This window comes from Narcine bancroftii, chromosome 2 (genome assembly GCF_036971445.1).
Source record: "Narcine bancroftii isolate sNarBan1 chromosome 2, sNarBan1.hap1, whole genome shotgun sequence".
Taxonomy (NCBI): domain Eukaryota; kingdom Metazoa; phylum Chordata; class Chondrichthyes; order Torpediniformes; family Narcinidae; genus Narcine; species Narcine bancroftii.
The window spans coordinates 186,993,530-187,007,074 of NC_091470.1; the positions used below are offsets into that span (position 1 = coordinate 186,993,530).

The 13,545-nt window shown below is 35.9% G+C and overlaps 1 protein-coding gene across 4 annotated transcripts in view; it reads right to left on the reverse strand.

The window, feature by feature from the left end:
* The window catches only part of LOC138754779 (cyclic AMP-dependent transcription factor ATF-6 beta-like), a 98,014-nt gene that overhangs the window by 46,166 nt on the left and 38,303 nt on the right, over positions 1-13,545 (reverse strand). For all 4 annotated transcript variants that reach the window (XM_069919595.1, XM_069919593.1, XM_069919594.1 and 1 more), the window contains exon 3: positions 1,334-1,409. In XM_069919595.1, the coding sequence (XP_069775696.1) occupies positions 1,334-1,409 (76 nt within the window). The remainder of the gene's footprint in view (positions 1-1,333; positions 1,410-13,545) is intronic.

Consider the following 13,545-nt stretch of genomic DNA (forward strand, 5'->3'; position numbering starts at 1 on the left):
ACGTCAGGGATCTTTGCTGGGAAGTGGGAATATTTCGAGAGGAAAACATCAGGGCGTGAAGCGCGAAAGTCTGCAGATGCTGTGATTGTAGTAAAAACGCAGAAATGCTGGAGGATTTCAGCCGGTCTCGTATAATCCATAGGAGGTAAAGATGTCTTGCCGACATATCGGGGCCTGAGCCCTTCCTCAAGGTGAGAGCAGAAAAAGACAGTGTTAAAAGGCTGGGGAAGATGGAATAATGGGAAGGGGAGGAGTACAGACCAACAGACAAAAGGTGTTATTTGGATAAAAGGACAGAAGAAAGGTGAGAATTAATTGGGGAGAGAGGGGGGGGGGAACGTTCTTAGCTCTGTGAAAGGTGACCGGGAAAATGGAGGGAGAGGGAGCTCAGGAAAAGAGGGGGAGATTTAACAGAAGCATGAGAGTGGTCAGTGTGGAGGAGGCATGCACATGGATCAGCTATCCAAAGTTACCAGAGACATGAAATGAACATCAAAATGACAGCGCCACCCACCTGAGCTAAAGTAATGGTGCTGCCAAAGCCGTTGTAGCAGAGCAGGGACGGGAGGCCCCGCCGTGGCTTTTCAACCACCCAGTCTGATTGCCGTTGGCTCGGTACAGGCTTGAAATGGCCCGTTAAAGGAGCTGACGGAGGTTTCACTGAAAACCCTGCGTCCTTGGGGTCTGGGCCCCAAGATAGTGAAGCCTATGACTGGCAGCATTCATGAGGGATCGCAGAAGACGGTGCAGGGCACCAGAAAAGGAAGAACAACCACACCCCACACCCCCCGGGTTTGAGAAGGAGAAGCAGAGGAATCGACCCCACAGGATGGCGGCCATGGCGGCGGGCCAATAAGGGGCTCTGCGGCTGAGGATCGCACAGGCAGTGGGCTGTTGGCGACTCAAGGCAAGGAACCCAAGCTAGCTCACACCAGGGTGCCAACAGCTGGACTGGCACGAGGCTGGCTGAAGGGGTACCAGGTATCGGAACCGGGATACGAGGGGGCTGAAGGGACCCTAATTATGCTGGAGGTTCTGATCCGCAGTTCGGGCTGCCGATGGTTTGGACTGGACTCTGTGTGGATGCAGAAGCCGCGGGAGCACCCGAGGCATTTTCGCGGACACCCAGTGACTTTTGCTTCTCTTTCTCTGACTGCAAGAGGCACTTCAGCCAATTTCTGTCGATGGAGAATCTGTCTGCCTCACAGTAGGCAAAAGGCAATTTCATGTGATATGACATGGAAATAAAATGAATCTTGAATCACCTTTGGCCAGTTCTGGCTCACTCAGACCTCGGCAACCCTCGGCCTCAGCTTTACTTGCCAGTCCTTACCTGAACAGCTGTCACCATTCTCTGGATTCCAGGAGGAGTACGGTAACCCAATTTCCATGTTCAAATCCAAGTCGAACTGAAACAAAAACTGGCAATCAACTTCGTCACCAATCTCAAGATACCAGCACTGACTACACCGCGAATGTCTCAATCCCACGTTGTCTCTTTTGCCTCCCTTATTGCTAGACTGATGAGATGGAAAGATGCAGTCCCTCCTTTAATGGCTATCCGATATGATGGGTGGGGGGGGAGAAATCAGATGTTCTTCTATTGCAACGGATTTAAATTTTCTCAGTTTATGGGGTCCATTTATTAATTAATTTTGCAATTTTTATAAAATCACTTGGATCTTGTTATGTGAGTTTGTAGTTTATTTTAATGGTAGTGAAATTATATGTACTTACCAGATAACTTCAGAGGGGAAAGGGTTAGAATTTGTAGTATAGAATAAGTTATTTTTAAAAAAATCTTTTTCAATTAGCCATACGACGTAATTGTTTAAGTGTTTGCTACTTTTTTCTGTTTGACTTGATATGATATTGAGTTTGTATATAATAGTTTTATTTTTCTTATAATAACAGGGGTTTTCCTTTCTATATATATATTTTTTTAATTAATTTTTTTATTTTTCACACTGTGAATCATGTCAACCAAAATATGTACAAAGGTTCTTATTAAATTTACACAGTGACCATTTCTCCCTTTTTATCCCCCTTTCCCTCCCTCCCCTCTACCCACCACCCCCCCCCAAACCCATTGGTATTCAACATATACAATACAATAAAACCATAAAACAATATCTTCACACAAAGGAAAATAAACAAGAAACATACGTCGTCTATTTATTACTCATTGAATCTAGTTGCTTTGTCTTCTTATCATTTTCATTTTAGGGGATGGAGATCCTAGGCAAGTTCTCTCTGATATGTTCCATGTATGGTTCCCAAATTTGTTCAAACATTGTGTCTTTATTTTTTAAATTATATGTTATTTTTTCCAATGGAATACATTTATTCATTTCCATGTACCATTGCTGTATTCTCAGGCTCTCTTCCATTTTCCAAGTTGACATTATATATTTTTTTGCTACTGCTAAGGCTATCATAATGAATGTTTTTTGTGTTTTATCTAATTTGAGGCCTAATTCTTATGTTATTTAAAATAAATATCTCTGGTTTTTTTTGGTATGCTATTTTTGGTAATTTTATTTAGTATCTGATTTAGTTCTTCCCAAAACATATTCACCTTCGCACATGAACAAGTTGCATGTAATGTTGTTCCCATTTCCTTCTTACAGCGAAAACATCTATTTGATAATGTTGAATCCCATTCTTTTAATTTTTGAGGAGTGATATATACCCTGTGTAACCAATTATACTGTATCATACGTTACCTTGTGTTTATTGTATTCTTCATAGTTCCAGAACATAACTTTTCCCATACTTCATTTTTTATCTTTATGTTTAAATCCTTTTCCCACTTCAGCTTAGGTTTATAGTTTATTTCATCATTTTCTTTATCTTGCAGCTTAATGTACATGTTGGTTATAAATCTTTTAATTATCATTGTGTCTGTAATCACATATTCAAAGCTGCTTCCTTCTGGTAATCTCAAGTTGTTTCCCAATTTATCCTTTAAGTAGGCTTTCAATTGATGATATGCAAACATTGTACCATGAGTTATTCCATATTTGTACTTCAGCTGTTCAAATGTTAATAAATTATTTCCCAAAAAACAATTTTCTATTCTTTTGATTCCTTTTCTCTCCCATTCTCTAAAGGAAAGGTTATCTATTGTAAAAGGGATTAGCGGATTTTGCGTCCATAATAATTTTAGTATTTGGTAATTCGTTTTTTTTCTTTCTAAGTGCATCTTCTTCCATGTATTAAGTAAATGATGCAATACTGGTGAGTTTTTATATTGCACCAGTTTTTCATCCCACTTATAAAGTATATGTTCCAGTACCTTCTCCCCTATTTTATCTAGTTCTATCTTAGTTCAGTCTGGTTTTTCCCTTGTCTGGTAAAAATCTGATAAATACCTTAATTGGGCAGCTCTATAATAATTTCTAAAATTTGGTAACTGCAAATCACCTTGGTTCTGTCTCTCTGTTAATTTATCTAACGTAACCCTTGGTTTCTTCCCTTTCCTCAAGAATTTCCTTTAGTTCTCTTTAGTTCATTAAAAAAAATTTCTGTTAAGGGAATTGGTAATGTTTGAAATAAGTATTGTATCCTTGGGAACATGTTCATTTTAATGCAGTTTACACTCCCTAACAATGTTAGCTGCAATTCTTTCCAATGTTCTAAGTCTTCCTGCAATTTCTTTATTAGTGGCTGATAATTTGATAACGTGGCTTAAATTATTATCTAACCTGATCCCTAGGTATCAGATTGCTTGTGCTTGCCATTTAAATGGTGATTCTTTTTTAAATTCTGAATGATCTGCGTTACTCATTGGCATCACTTCACTTTTATTTGCGTTGATCTTGTACCCCGATATTTCTCCAATTCCTTCAATTTCATATGTAATTCTTTTATTGGTATCTCTGGTTCTGTTTGGTATACTATAATGTCATCTGCAAATAAGCGGATTTTATACTTATTTTTATCCCTTTTATTTTATTTTCTATTCTTATCAGTTCTGCCAAAGGTTCTATTGCTAAGGCGAACAATGAGGGGGATAGTGGACATCCCTGTCTAGTTGATCTACTTAATTTAAATTGTTTCGATACATATCCATTTACTGCTACTTTCGCCAATGGTCCATTATACAATGGTTTAATCCAATTTATATATTTTTCTGGTAGATTGAACTTCTGTTATACTTTAAATAAGTAGTTCTACTCTACTCTGCCAAGGCTTTTCCTGCGTCTAGAGCAACAGCCACTGTTGGTTTCTTATTTCCTTGAACTGCATGAATTAGATTAATAAATTTACAGACATTGTCCGCTGTTCGTCTTTTCTTAATAAATCCAGGTTGATCTTGTTTTACTATTTTTGGTACACAATCGGCCAATCTGTTTGCTAATAATTTCACTATTATCTTATAATCTGAATTAAGTAGAGATATTGGTCTATATGATGCTGGTGTTAATGGATCCTTCCCAGTCTTTGGTATTACTGTAATTATTGCTGTCTTACATGAATCTGGCAAGGTTTGTGTTTCTTCTATCTGGTTCATTACTTCCAGGAGAGGAGGAATTAATAATTCTTTAAATGTTTTATAAAATTCTATTGGAAATCCATCCTCTCCTGGTGTTTTATTGTTTGGCAGCTTTTTAAATACATCATGTACTTCCTCTATTTCAAATGGTTTTATTAGTTTGGTTTGTTCCTCTTCTTGCAATTTCGGCAGTTCAATTTTAGCTAAAAATTCCTCTATTTCACCATCTTTTCCCTCGTTCTCAGTTTGGTATAATTGTTCATAAAATTCCTTAAAGTTCTCATTAATCTCCATTGGATTATATGTAATTTGTTTGTCCTTTTTCCTTGATGCCAATACCGTTCTTTTAGCTTCTTCTGTTTTAAGTTGCCAGTTATGTGTTTTTTCTTCCAGTTCGTAATACTTTTGCTTTGTTTTCATTATGTTCTTCTCCACCTTGTATGTTTGTAATGTTTCGTATTTTATTTTTTTGTCCGCCAATTCTCTCCTTTTCGTTATATCATCCCTTTTTACTAGTTCCTTTTCTGTACTTACTATCTCCCTTTCCAACTGCTCTGTTTCCCGATTCTAATCCTTTTTCATCTTAGTCACATAACTTATCTGCTTTCTAATGAAGGCTTTCATTGCGTCCCATAATATAAATATATCTTTCATTGATCCTGTGTTTATTTCAAAATATATTTTAATTTGGCATTCAATAAACTCCCTAAATTCCTGCCTTTTAAGTAGCATGGAGTTTAACCTCCATCTATATGTTCTTGGTGCAATGTCCTCCAGTTCTATTGCTAATAACAGGGGTGAATGATCTGATAACAATCGAGCTTTCTATTCCGTTTTCGTAACTCTCCCTTGCATATGGGCCGACAATAAAAACATATCAATCCTTGAGTAAGTTTTGTGCCGACTCGAATAATATGAATATTCCTTCTCTCTTGGATGCTGCCTCCTCCATACAAGTTTCATTTCCTGCATTGATTTAACCATAAATTTGGTTACTTTATTCTTATTACTTGTCTTTAGTCCAGTTTTGTCCAATATTGGGTCCAAATTAAGGTTAAAATCTCCTCCTATCAATATATTTCCTTGTGTGTCTGCAATCTTCAAAAAAATATCCTGCATAAACTTTTGATTCTCCTCATTAGGCGCATATATATTAAGCAAATTCCAAAATTTTGAGTATATCTGACATTTTAATCATTACATACCTCCCTGTCAGATCTAATATTTCCTCCTCTATTTTAATTGGTACATTTTTGTTAAATAGAACGGCTCCACCTCTAGCTTTTGAATTATAAGATGCTGCCACTACATGTCCTACCCAGTCTCTCTTTAATTTGTTATGTTCCGCTTCAGTTAGATGTGTTTCCTGCACAAATGCTATATCTATTTTTTCCTTCTTCAATACATTTAGTAGCTTCTTCCTTTTAATTTGGTTATGTATTCCATTAATGTTTATCGTCATATAGTTCAACATGGCCATCTTAAATCTTGCTTATATTTCTTTTCCACCTCTTCTCCACCTCCATTCCCCTTTTCCCCATTTTCATCTCTTAGGTTTCTCTTATTATACTTAATGTACGACAACACATTTAAGACAAAGTACCCCAGCGGTTCCCACATCCACTAATACCTGAACACCAAAAGTCCTCCCCCTTTCTGAGTTGCCCCTTATCCCTTGCCGGGCAACCACAACTCCCCTTTTAATTTGGATTGCGATCTTGCTCGCAGCATCAACTGATTTTGCAGTGACGATTCTTCCCTTTCCCCTCAGCCCTCCCCAAAAAACATTTCTTTAAACACATAACAAAACTATCTTTTTTCTCACCCCTTACTTCCTTCCCTTCTGTTTTCCCTCTTTAGTTCTTTACATATACATTGTTTTTACATCTTTATATATACTTTATCACCGTTCTTCATTCTTATTACACCTCTTCATCTCTTCTTCTGTCCTGCAAACGTTCTGCGAATTCTAGCGCTTCCTCTGGATCCGAGAACAGTCTTTTTTGCTCCCCGGGTATAAATATTTTAAGCACATCTGGATGTCTTAACATGAATTTGTAACTTTTTTTCCATAAAGTTGATTTTGCTGTATTAATAAACTCCTTCCTCCTCTTTAAAAGTTCAAAACTTATGTCTGGGTAAAAAATATTTTTTGACCTTTGTATTCCAATGGTTTATTATCTTCTCTAACTTTATTCCTTGCCTGTTCCAGTATGTTTTCTCTTGTCGTATATCTCAAAAATTTTACTAAGATGGATCTTGGTTTTTGATGTGTCTGTGGTTTCAGAGCTAATGTTCTGTGTGCCCTTTCTATTTCCATTCCTTCCTGTATTTGTTGTTCCCAGGACCTTCAGGATCCATCCTTTTATAAATTCCTTCATGTCTGTGTCTTCTTCACCCTCTTTCAGGCCCACTATTTTTATGTTGTTTCGCCTACTATAATTTTCCAACATATCAATTTTCTGAGATAACAACTCTTGTGTCTCTTTAATTTTTTGCATTTTATCTTCTGTTCTTTTCATTTTCCTTTTAATTGCATTAAACTCTAATGACAACCATTCTTTTAGTGATCTCATTTGTTCTTCAAAAAAGACTATCTAGGAAGGAGTCACGTGATGGAGTAGTGGCCGGACGGTGAACTCCAGCCCTCTCCAGAAAAGTCGGAAAAAACAAAGGAAAACACAAAGGCACAAAAATAAAAATTAAAAAGTGAGTATAAAGGTGGAAAGATGGCGACGAAAAAAGAAAAATCGAAATCAACGGTAAGAAGAGAGGAAGAGAAGACAACGGAGGAAGAAGGAGAAGGCCTTACCTGTTCGAAGAGGCCCGCGGTGGAGAGAGAAACCCGCTCCCTCAGGTCAGTAGAAAGTGGACTACAAAAATGGCTCGTAGAGCCGAGTAAAAGTGCGCAACCGCGCATGCAAAAAAACATACCGACGGGAGGGGTGACCAGCTGGGGAGTCGATCTCCACAGCCGGCAATGACAGCTGCAGAACACCTGCAGCAAGAGGAGAACATAGAAGACAACGAAAACAAGAAAGAAAAGAAAAGGGCAACAAAGAAGCAACAGATGGCCAACCCAGAGGAAGAAGAAGAGGAAGAGTACAGTGAAATAGAAGAAGGGAAAGGCAAGATAAAGGATATACTTTCTCTTACTAAAAAATACATGGAGTCATTTAAAGAATGGCAAACGCAAGAATTTAATGATTTAAGAAGAAGAATAAACAACACAGAAGAGAAAATGAATAAAATAGATATGACCTTAACAGAAATGGGAAAGAGAATGGACAAGATGGAAGAGCGGGAAGCAGCAGTAGAAATGGAGGTAGAGGACTTAAAAAAGAAATTAGAGGAATCTAATAAAAAAGTTATAGAGACACAAGAACTGTTAGCTCAGAAAATAGATATAATGGAAAATTATAACAGAAGAAATAACATAAAGATAGTGGGCCTTAAGGAAGATGAAGAAGGCAAGAATATGAGAGAGTTTATAAAAGATTGGATCCCCAGGATCCTAGGATGTCCAGAACTACAGCAAGAAATGGAAATAGAAAGGGCACATAGAGCATTGGCCTTTAAACCACAACCGCAACAAAAGCCAAGATCTATTTTAGTAAAATTCCTAAGATATACTACAAGAGAAAAGGTACTGGAGAAGACAATGGAAAAAGTAAGAGAGGGCAACAAGCCACTGGAGTACAAAGGGCAAAAAATCTTCATTTATTCAGATATAAGTTTTGAACTCCTGAAGAAGAGAAAGGAGTTCAATACAGCAAAGGCGATTTTATGGAAGGGTATAAATTTATACTAAAGCATCCAGCGGTATTGAAAATATTTATTCCAGGACAACAAAACAGACTATTCTCGGATCCAGAGGAAGCACGAAAATTTGCAGAACAATTACAAAATAGACTGAGGGATGAAGACGTGTAACGAGAGTACAAAAGACTGAGAACTAAAAAGACACATAAGTTTTGAACTCCTGAAGAAGAGAAAGGAGTTCAATACATCGAAAACGATCTTATGGAAAAAAAAAACTATTCTCGGATCCAGAGGAAGCAAGGAAATTTGCAGAACAACTACAAAACAACCAGAGAGACGAAGATATGTAATAAGAGTAAAAATGACCACGATTTATATCTATGTGGGTAAAGAGGTATATGTGTGTATATGTATAATGTGCATACATGAATGTATCCGTATTTAGAGGAAAATATAGATAGTATAGACAAGAATTAATAAGGGAAGGAAATGGAATAGAGGGAATAAGGAGGGAACTAAAAGAGTGACCTTTGTTACATATGAAAAGTGAAATCTTTTCTGGGGGGGGCTGGGTGGGGAGGAGTTGCGGTCACTGCAAAATCAGCTGACGCTTGCGAGTGAATTCGCAAATCCAAATGGAGAGGGGAGATGTGGTTGTCCGACAAGGGATAAAGGACAACTCAGGAGGGGAAGGGGAGATTGGGGCTAAAGAAGTTTTAAATAGGAGAATAAGGAAAATGTTTGATGTTTTAGGAATGTTGTCTAAAAAGGGTTTAAAACAAGAAAACAGAAATGGATAAGAATAAAGGTAATGATGGAGAAACGGAAAGGGAAGATAAACAAAGTATAAAATGGCTACGTTGAACTATATGACTTTAAATATTAATGGAATACATAACCAAATTAAAAGGAAGAAACTACTAAATTTACTGAAAAAATAAAAAATTGATATAGCATTTGTGCAAGAAACACATTTAACTGAATTGGAGCACAAGAAATTGAAGAGAGATTGGGTAGGACGTAACAGCAGCATCGTATAATTCAAAAGCAAGAGGAGTAGCTATATTAATTAATAAAAATGTGCCATTTAAAATAGAAGAGGAAATAATAGATCCAGCAGGGAGATATGTAATGATAAAATGTCAGATATATTCGGAGTTTTGGAATCTACTCAATGTATATTCACCTAACGAAGATCAAAAGTTTATGCAAGATATCTTTTTGAAGGTAGCAGATACGCAAGGGAACATATTAATAGGAGGGGATTTCAACCTGTATTTGGATTCAAATATGGACAAAACTGGGAAAAAAATTAACAGAAAGAACAAAGTAACCAAATTTATAATTAAATCGATGGAAGAAATGCAACTTTTGGATATATGGAGGAAACAACACCCAAAGGAAAAGAAATATTCATAATTACTCGGCTAGACATAAAACATACTCAAGAATAGACCTATTTTTGTTATCAGCTCGTATGCAAGATAGAGTAAGAAAAACAGAATATAAAGCTAGAATACTATCGGACCATTCACCCTTAATATTGACAGTAAAGTTAGAGGACATCCCTCCAAGAATGTATAGATGGAGATTAAACCCCATGTTACTTAAAAGGCAGGATTTTAGATAATTTATTGAAAAACAAATAAAAATGTATGTTGAAATAAATACGGAATTAGTGGAAGATAAATTTATACTATGGGATGCAATGAAAGCATTCATTAGAGGGCAAATAATAAGTTATGTAACCAAGATGAAGAAGGACTATAATCAGGAAACAGAGCAGTTGGAAAGGGAAATAGTAAATATAGAAAAAGAATTAGTAATGAAGGAAGATACAACTAAAAGAAGAGAATTGGCGGATAAAAAAATAAAATATGAAACACTACAAACATATAAGGTGGAGAAGAATATAATGAAGACAAAACAGAAATATTATGAACTAGGTGAAAAGAAAAAATGCACAAAATCCTAGCATGGCAGCTTAAGACAGAACAAGCTAAGAAAATGGTATTGGCATCAAGGAAAAAAGACAAACAAATTACATATAATCCCAAAAGAAATTAAGGAAAACTTTAGAGAATTCTATGAACAATTATACCGAAATGAAAACGAAGGGAAAGAAGGGAAAATAGATGAATTTCTGACTAAAATTGAACTACCAAAACTACAAATAGAGGAATAAAATAAATTAACAGAGCCATTTGGAATAGTAGAAATACAAGAGATAATAAAAAAAATTACCAAATAATAAGACACCAGGAGAGGATGGATTCCCAATAGAATTCTACAAAACATTTAAAGACTTATTAATTCCACCCCTCCTGGAAGTAATCAACCAGATTGATGAGACACAAAACTTACCAGATTCATGTAAATCAGCAATAATTACAGTAATACTAAAGCAAGGGAAAGATCCACTCTCACCAGCGTCATATAGACCAATCTTTACTTAACACAAATTATAAGATAATAGCTAAACTATTAGCAAACAGATTAGCAGAGTATGTACCGAAAATGGTCAATTTAGACCAAACTGGATTTATCAAAAAAAGACGCACAACAGACAATATTTGTAAATTTATTAACTTAATTCATGCAGTAGAAGGGAATAAAGCACCTACAGTAGCAGTTGCTTTAGACGCAGAGAAGGCCTTTGACAGAGTAGAATGGAATTATTTGTTCAAAGTATTGCAGAAATTCAGTTTACCGGAGAAGTATGTTAATTGGATTAAAGCATTATATAAGGGACCGTTAGCGAAAGTGACAGTAAATGGACATGTATCAAAGCAATTTAACTTAAGCAGGTCAACACGGCAGGGATGCCCACTATCACCTTTATTGTTTGCGTTAGCTATAGAACCACTAGCAGAATTGATAAGAACAGATAATAATATAAAAGGAATAAAAATAAAAGACAAGGAATATAAAATCAGTTTATTTGCGGATGATGTTATAGTGTACTTAACAGAACCAGAACTATCAATAAAAGAATTATATAAAAATTGAAGGAATATGGAGAAGTGTCGGGTTACAAGATAAACGTAAATAAAAGTGAAGCAATGCCTATGAATAATGCGGATTTCTCAAAATTTAAGAAGGAATCACCATTTAGATGGCAAATGCAAGCAATAAGATACCTAGGTGTACAAATAAACAAAAATCTCGGCCAACTATATAAACTCAATTATTATCCACTAATGAAAAAATTACAGGACGATTTAGAGCATTGGAAAGATTTACCACTAACACTAATAGGAAGGATAAACTGTATTAAAATGAACATATTTCCAAGGATAATATACTTATTTCAGGCATTGCCAATACAACTGACAGAGAAATTCTTCAAGGAGTTAAAGAAAATAATAAGGAAATTTTTATGGAGAGGGGGAAAACCGAGGATAGCACTAGATAAATTAAGAGAATGGTATAAACAAGGAGGCTTACAACTGCCAAACTTTAAAAATTATTATAGAGCCGCACAATTAAGATACCTATCAGATTTTTATCAAACAAGGGAAAAGCCAGATTGGACGAGATTAGAATTAGATAAAATAGGGGAAAAGATACCTGAACACATATCATATAAATGGGATGAAAAATTGGTACAACATAGAACTTCTCCAGTATTACATCATCTCCTCAATATTTGGAAGAAGATTCATGTAGAAAGAAATAAAACAAATTATCAATTACCAAAACTAATATTGACGCAAAACAAGTTACTCCCTTTTACAATAGATAACCTTTCCTTTAGAGAATGGGAAAAAAAAGGGATTAAAAGAATAGAAAATTGTTTTTCAGGAAATAGATTCTTATCCTTTGAACAAATGAAAGATAAGTACAATATAACTCGAGATACAGCGCTGGCATATTACCAATTGAGATCCTACTTGAAGGATAAATTAAGAAGCAGTTTGAGTTTGCCAGAGGGAAGTAACCTTGAATATGTGATTACAGATACAATGTTAATCAAAAGATTTATAACAAATATTTATATTAAACTGCAAGAAAAGGAGAATGAGGAAACAAATGGTAAAACTAAACAAAAATGGGAACAAGATTTAAATATAAAGATAAAAAAAGAAACATGGGAGAAGTTATGTTCTGGAACGATGAGAAATACAATAAATACGAGGTTACGTATGATACAATATAACTGGATACACAGGCTATACATTACACCTCAAAAGTTAAATAAATGGGACCCAACAGTATCTGATAGATGTTTTCGATGTAAAAAAGAAATGGGAACAACAATTCATGCAATTTGGACATGTGAGAAAGTAAAAAAATTTTGGGAAGATCTAAATCAGATATTAAATAAAATAACAGAAAACAATATACCAAAGAATCCAGAGATCTTCCTCCTAAGTAACATAAAAAATAAAGAATTTGGAATTGATTTGGAGGATGCACAAAAAAGATTTGTTAAGATAGCTCTAGCCGTAGCAAAAAAATGTATTATGTCAACCTGGAAATTGGAAGATAATTTGAAAATACAACAATGGTATATAGAAATGAATAAATGTATTCCATTAGAAAAAATAACATTTAGTTTAAGAAATAATATTGAAATATTCAAACAAATATGGGAGCCTTACATTAAATACAATAGCGAAAACCTACCGGGGACAATCATTACCTAAGTTAACGGAAGGAAAAGGAAATGAAAAGAATGGACTCAGTAGAATTTCTGGTGTATTTTTACTGAATGACAACATTGTCTGACTGGTTTAATGTATCCTAGATTGTATACCTTAAATGGACGGGATGGGGGAGGTAGGGAGGGTGGGATGGGAGGGGGGAGGGGGAGGGGGGAGAAAATGGCACTGTATATGTGTGAAAAGGAAAAAGTGTGTACCATGGTTAATGTGATTTATGGTGTGAAAAATTAAAAAAAAAGACTATCTATATTCTGTCCATCAGTTTTACCTTCTATTTCTCTTCGTCCATCAGTTTTACCTTCTATTTCTCCGTGATCTTGGTCTTCTTCCTCTTCTTCTATGTCTGTATCTGTGTTTGTGTCTTCTTCTTCTCTTCTTTGTGTCTGTGTCTCTTCTGTTTTTCCTGTGGATCTGCTTGCATCTCTTTGTCAGGCCTATTCTTGCTGAGTCTCTTGTTGCTGGTCCTCCCCTCTTGGGCTACTTCTCTGTTGTGCCTCCTGCCGTTGATCTTCTTCCCGGTCATCTCTCCGTCTCTCTCCCATGTCACTCCTTCTCTGCTGCCTTTCTCGTCTTCCAGCTGAGCGCCCTGGTGTTGGGCGTCCCTCAGCTGTTCGCGCT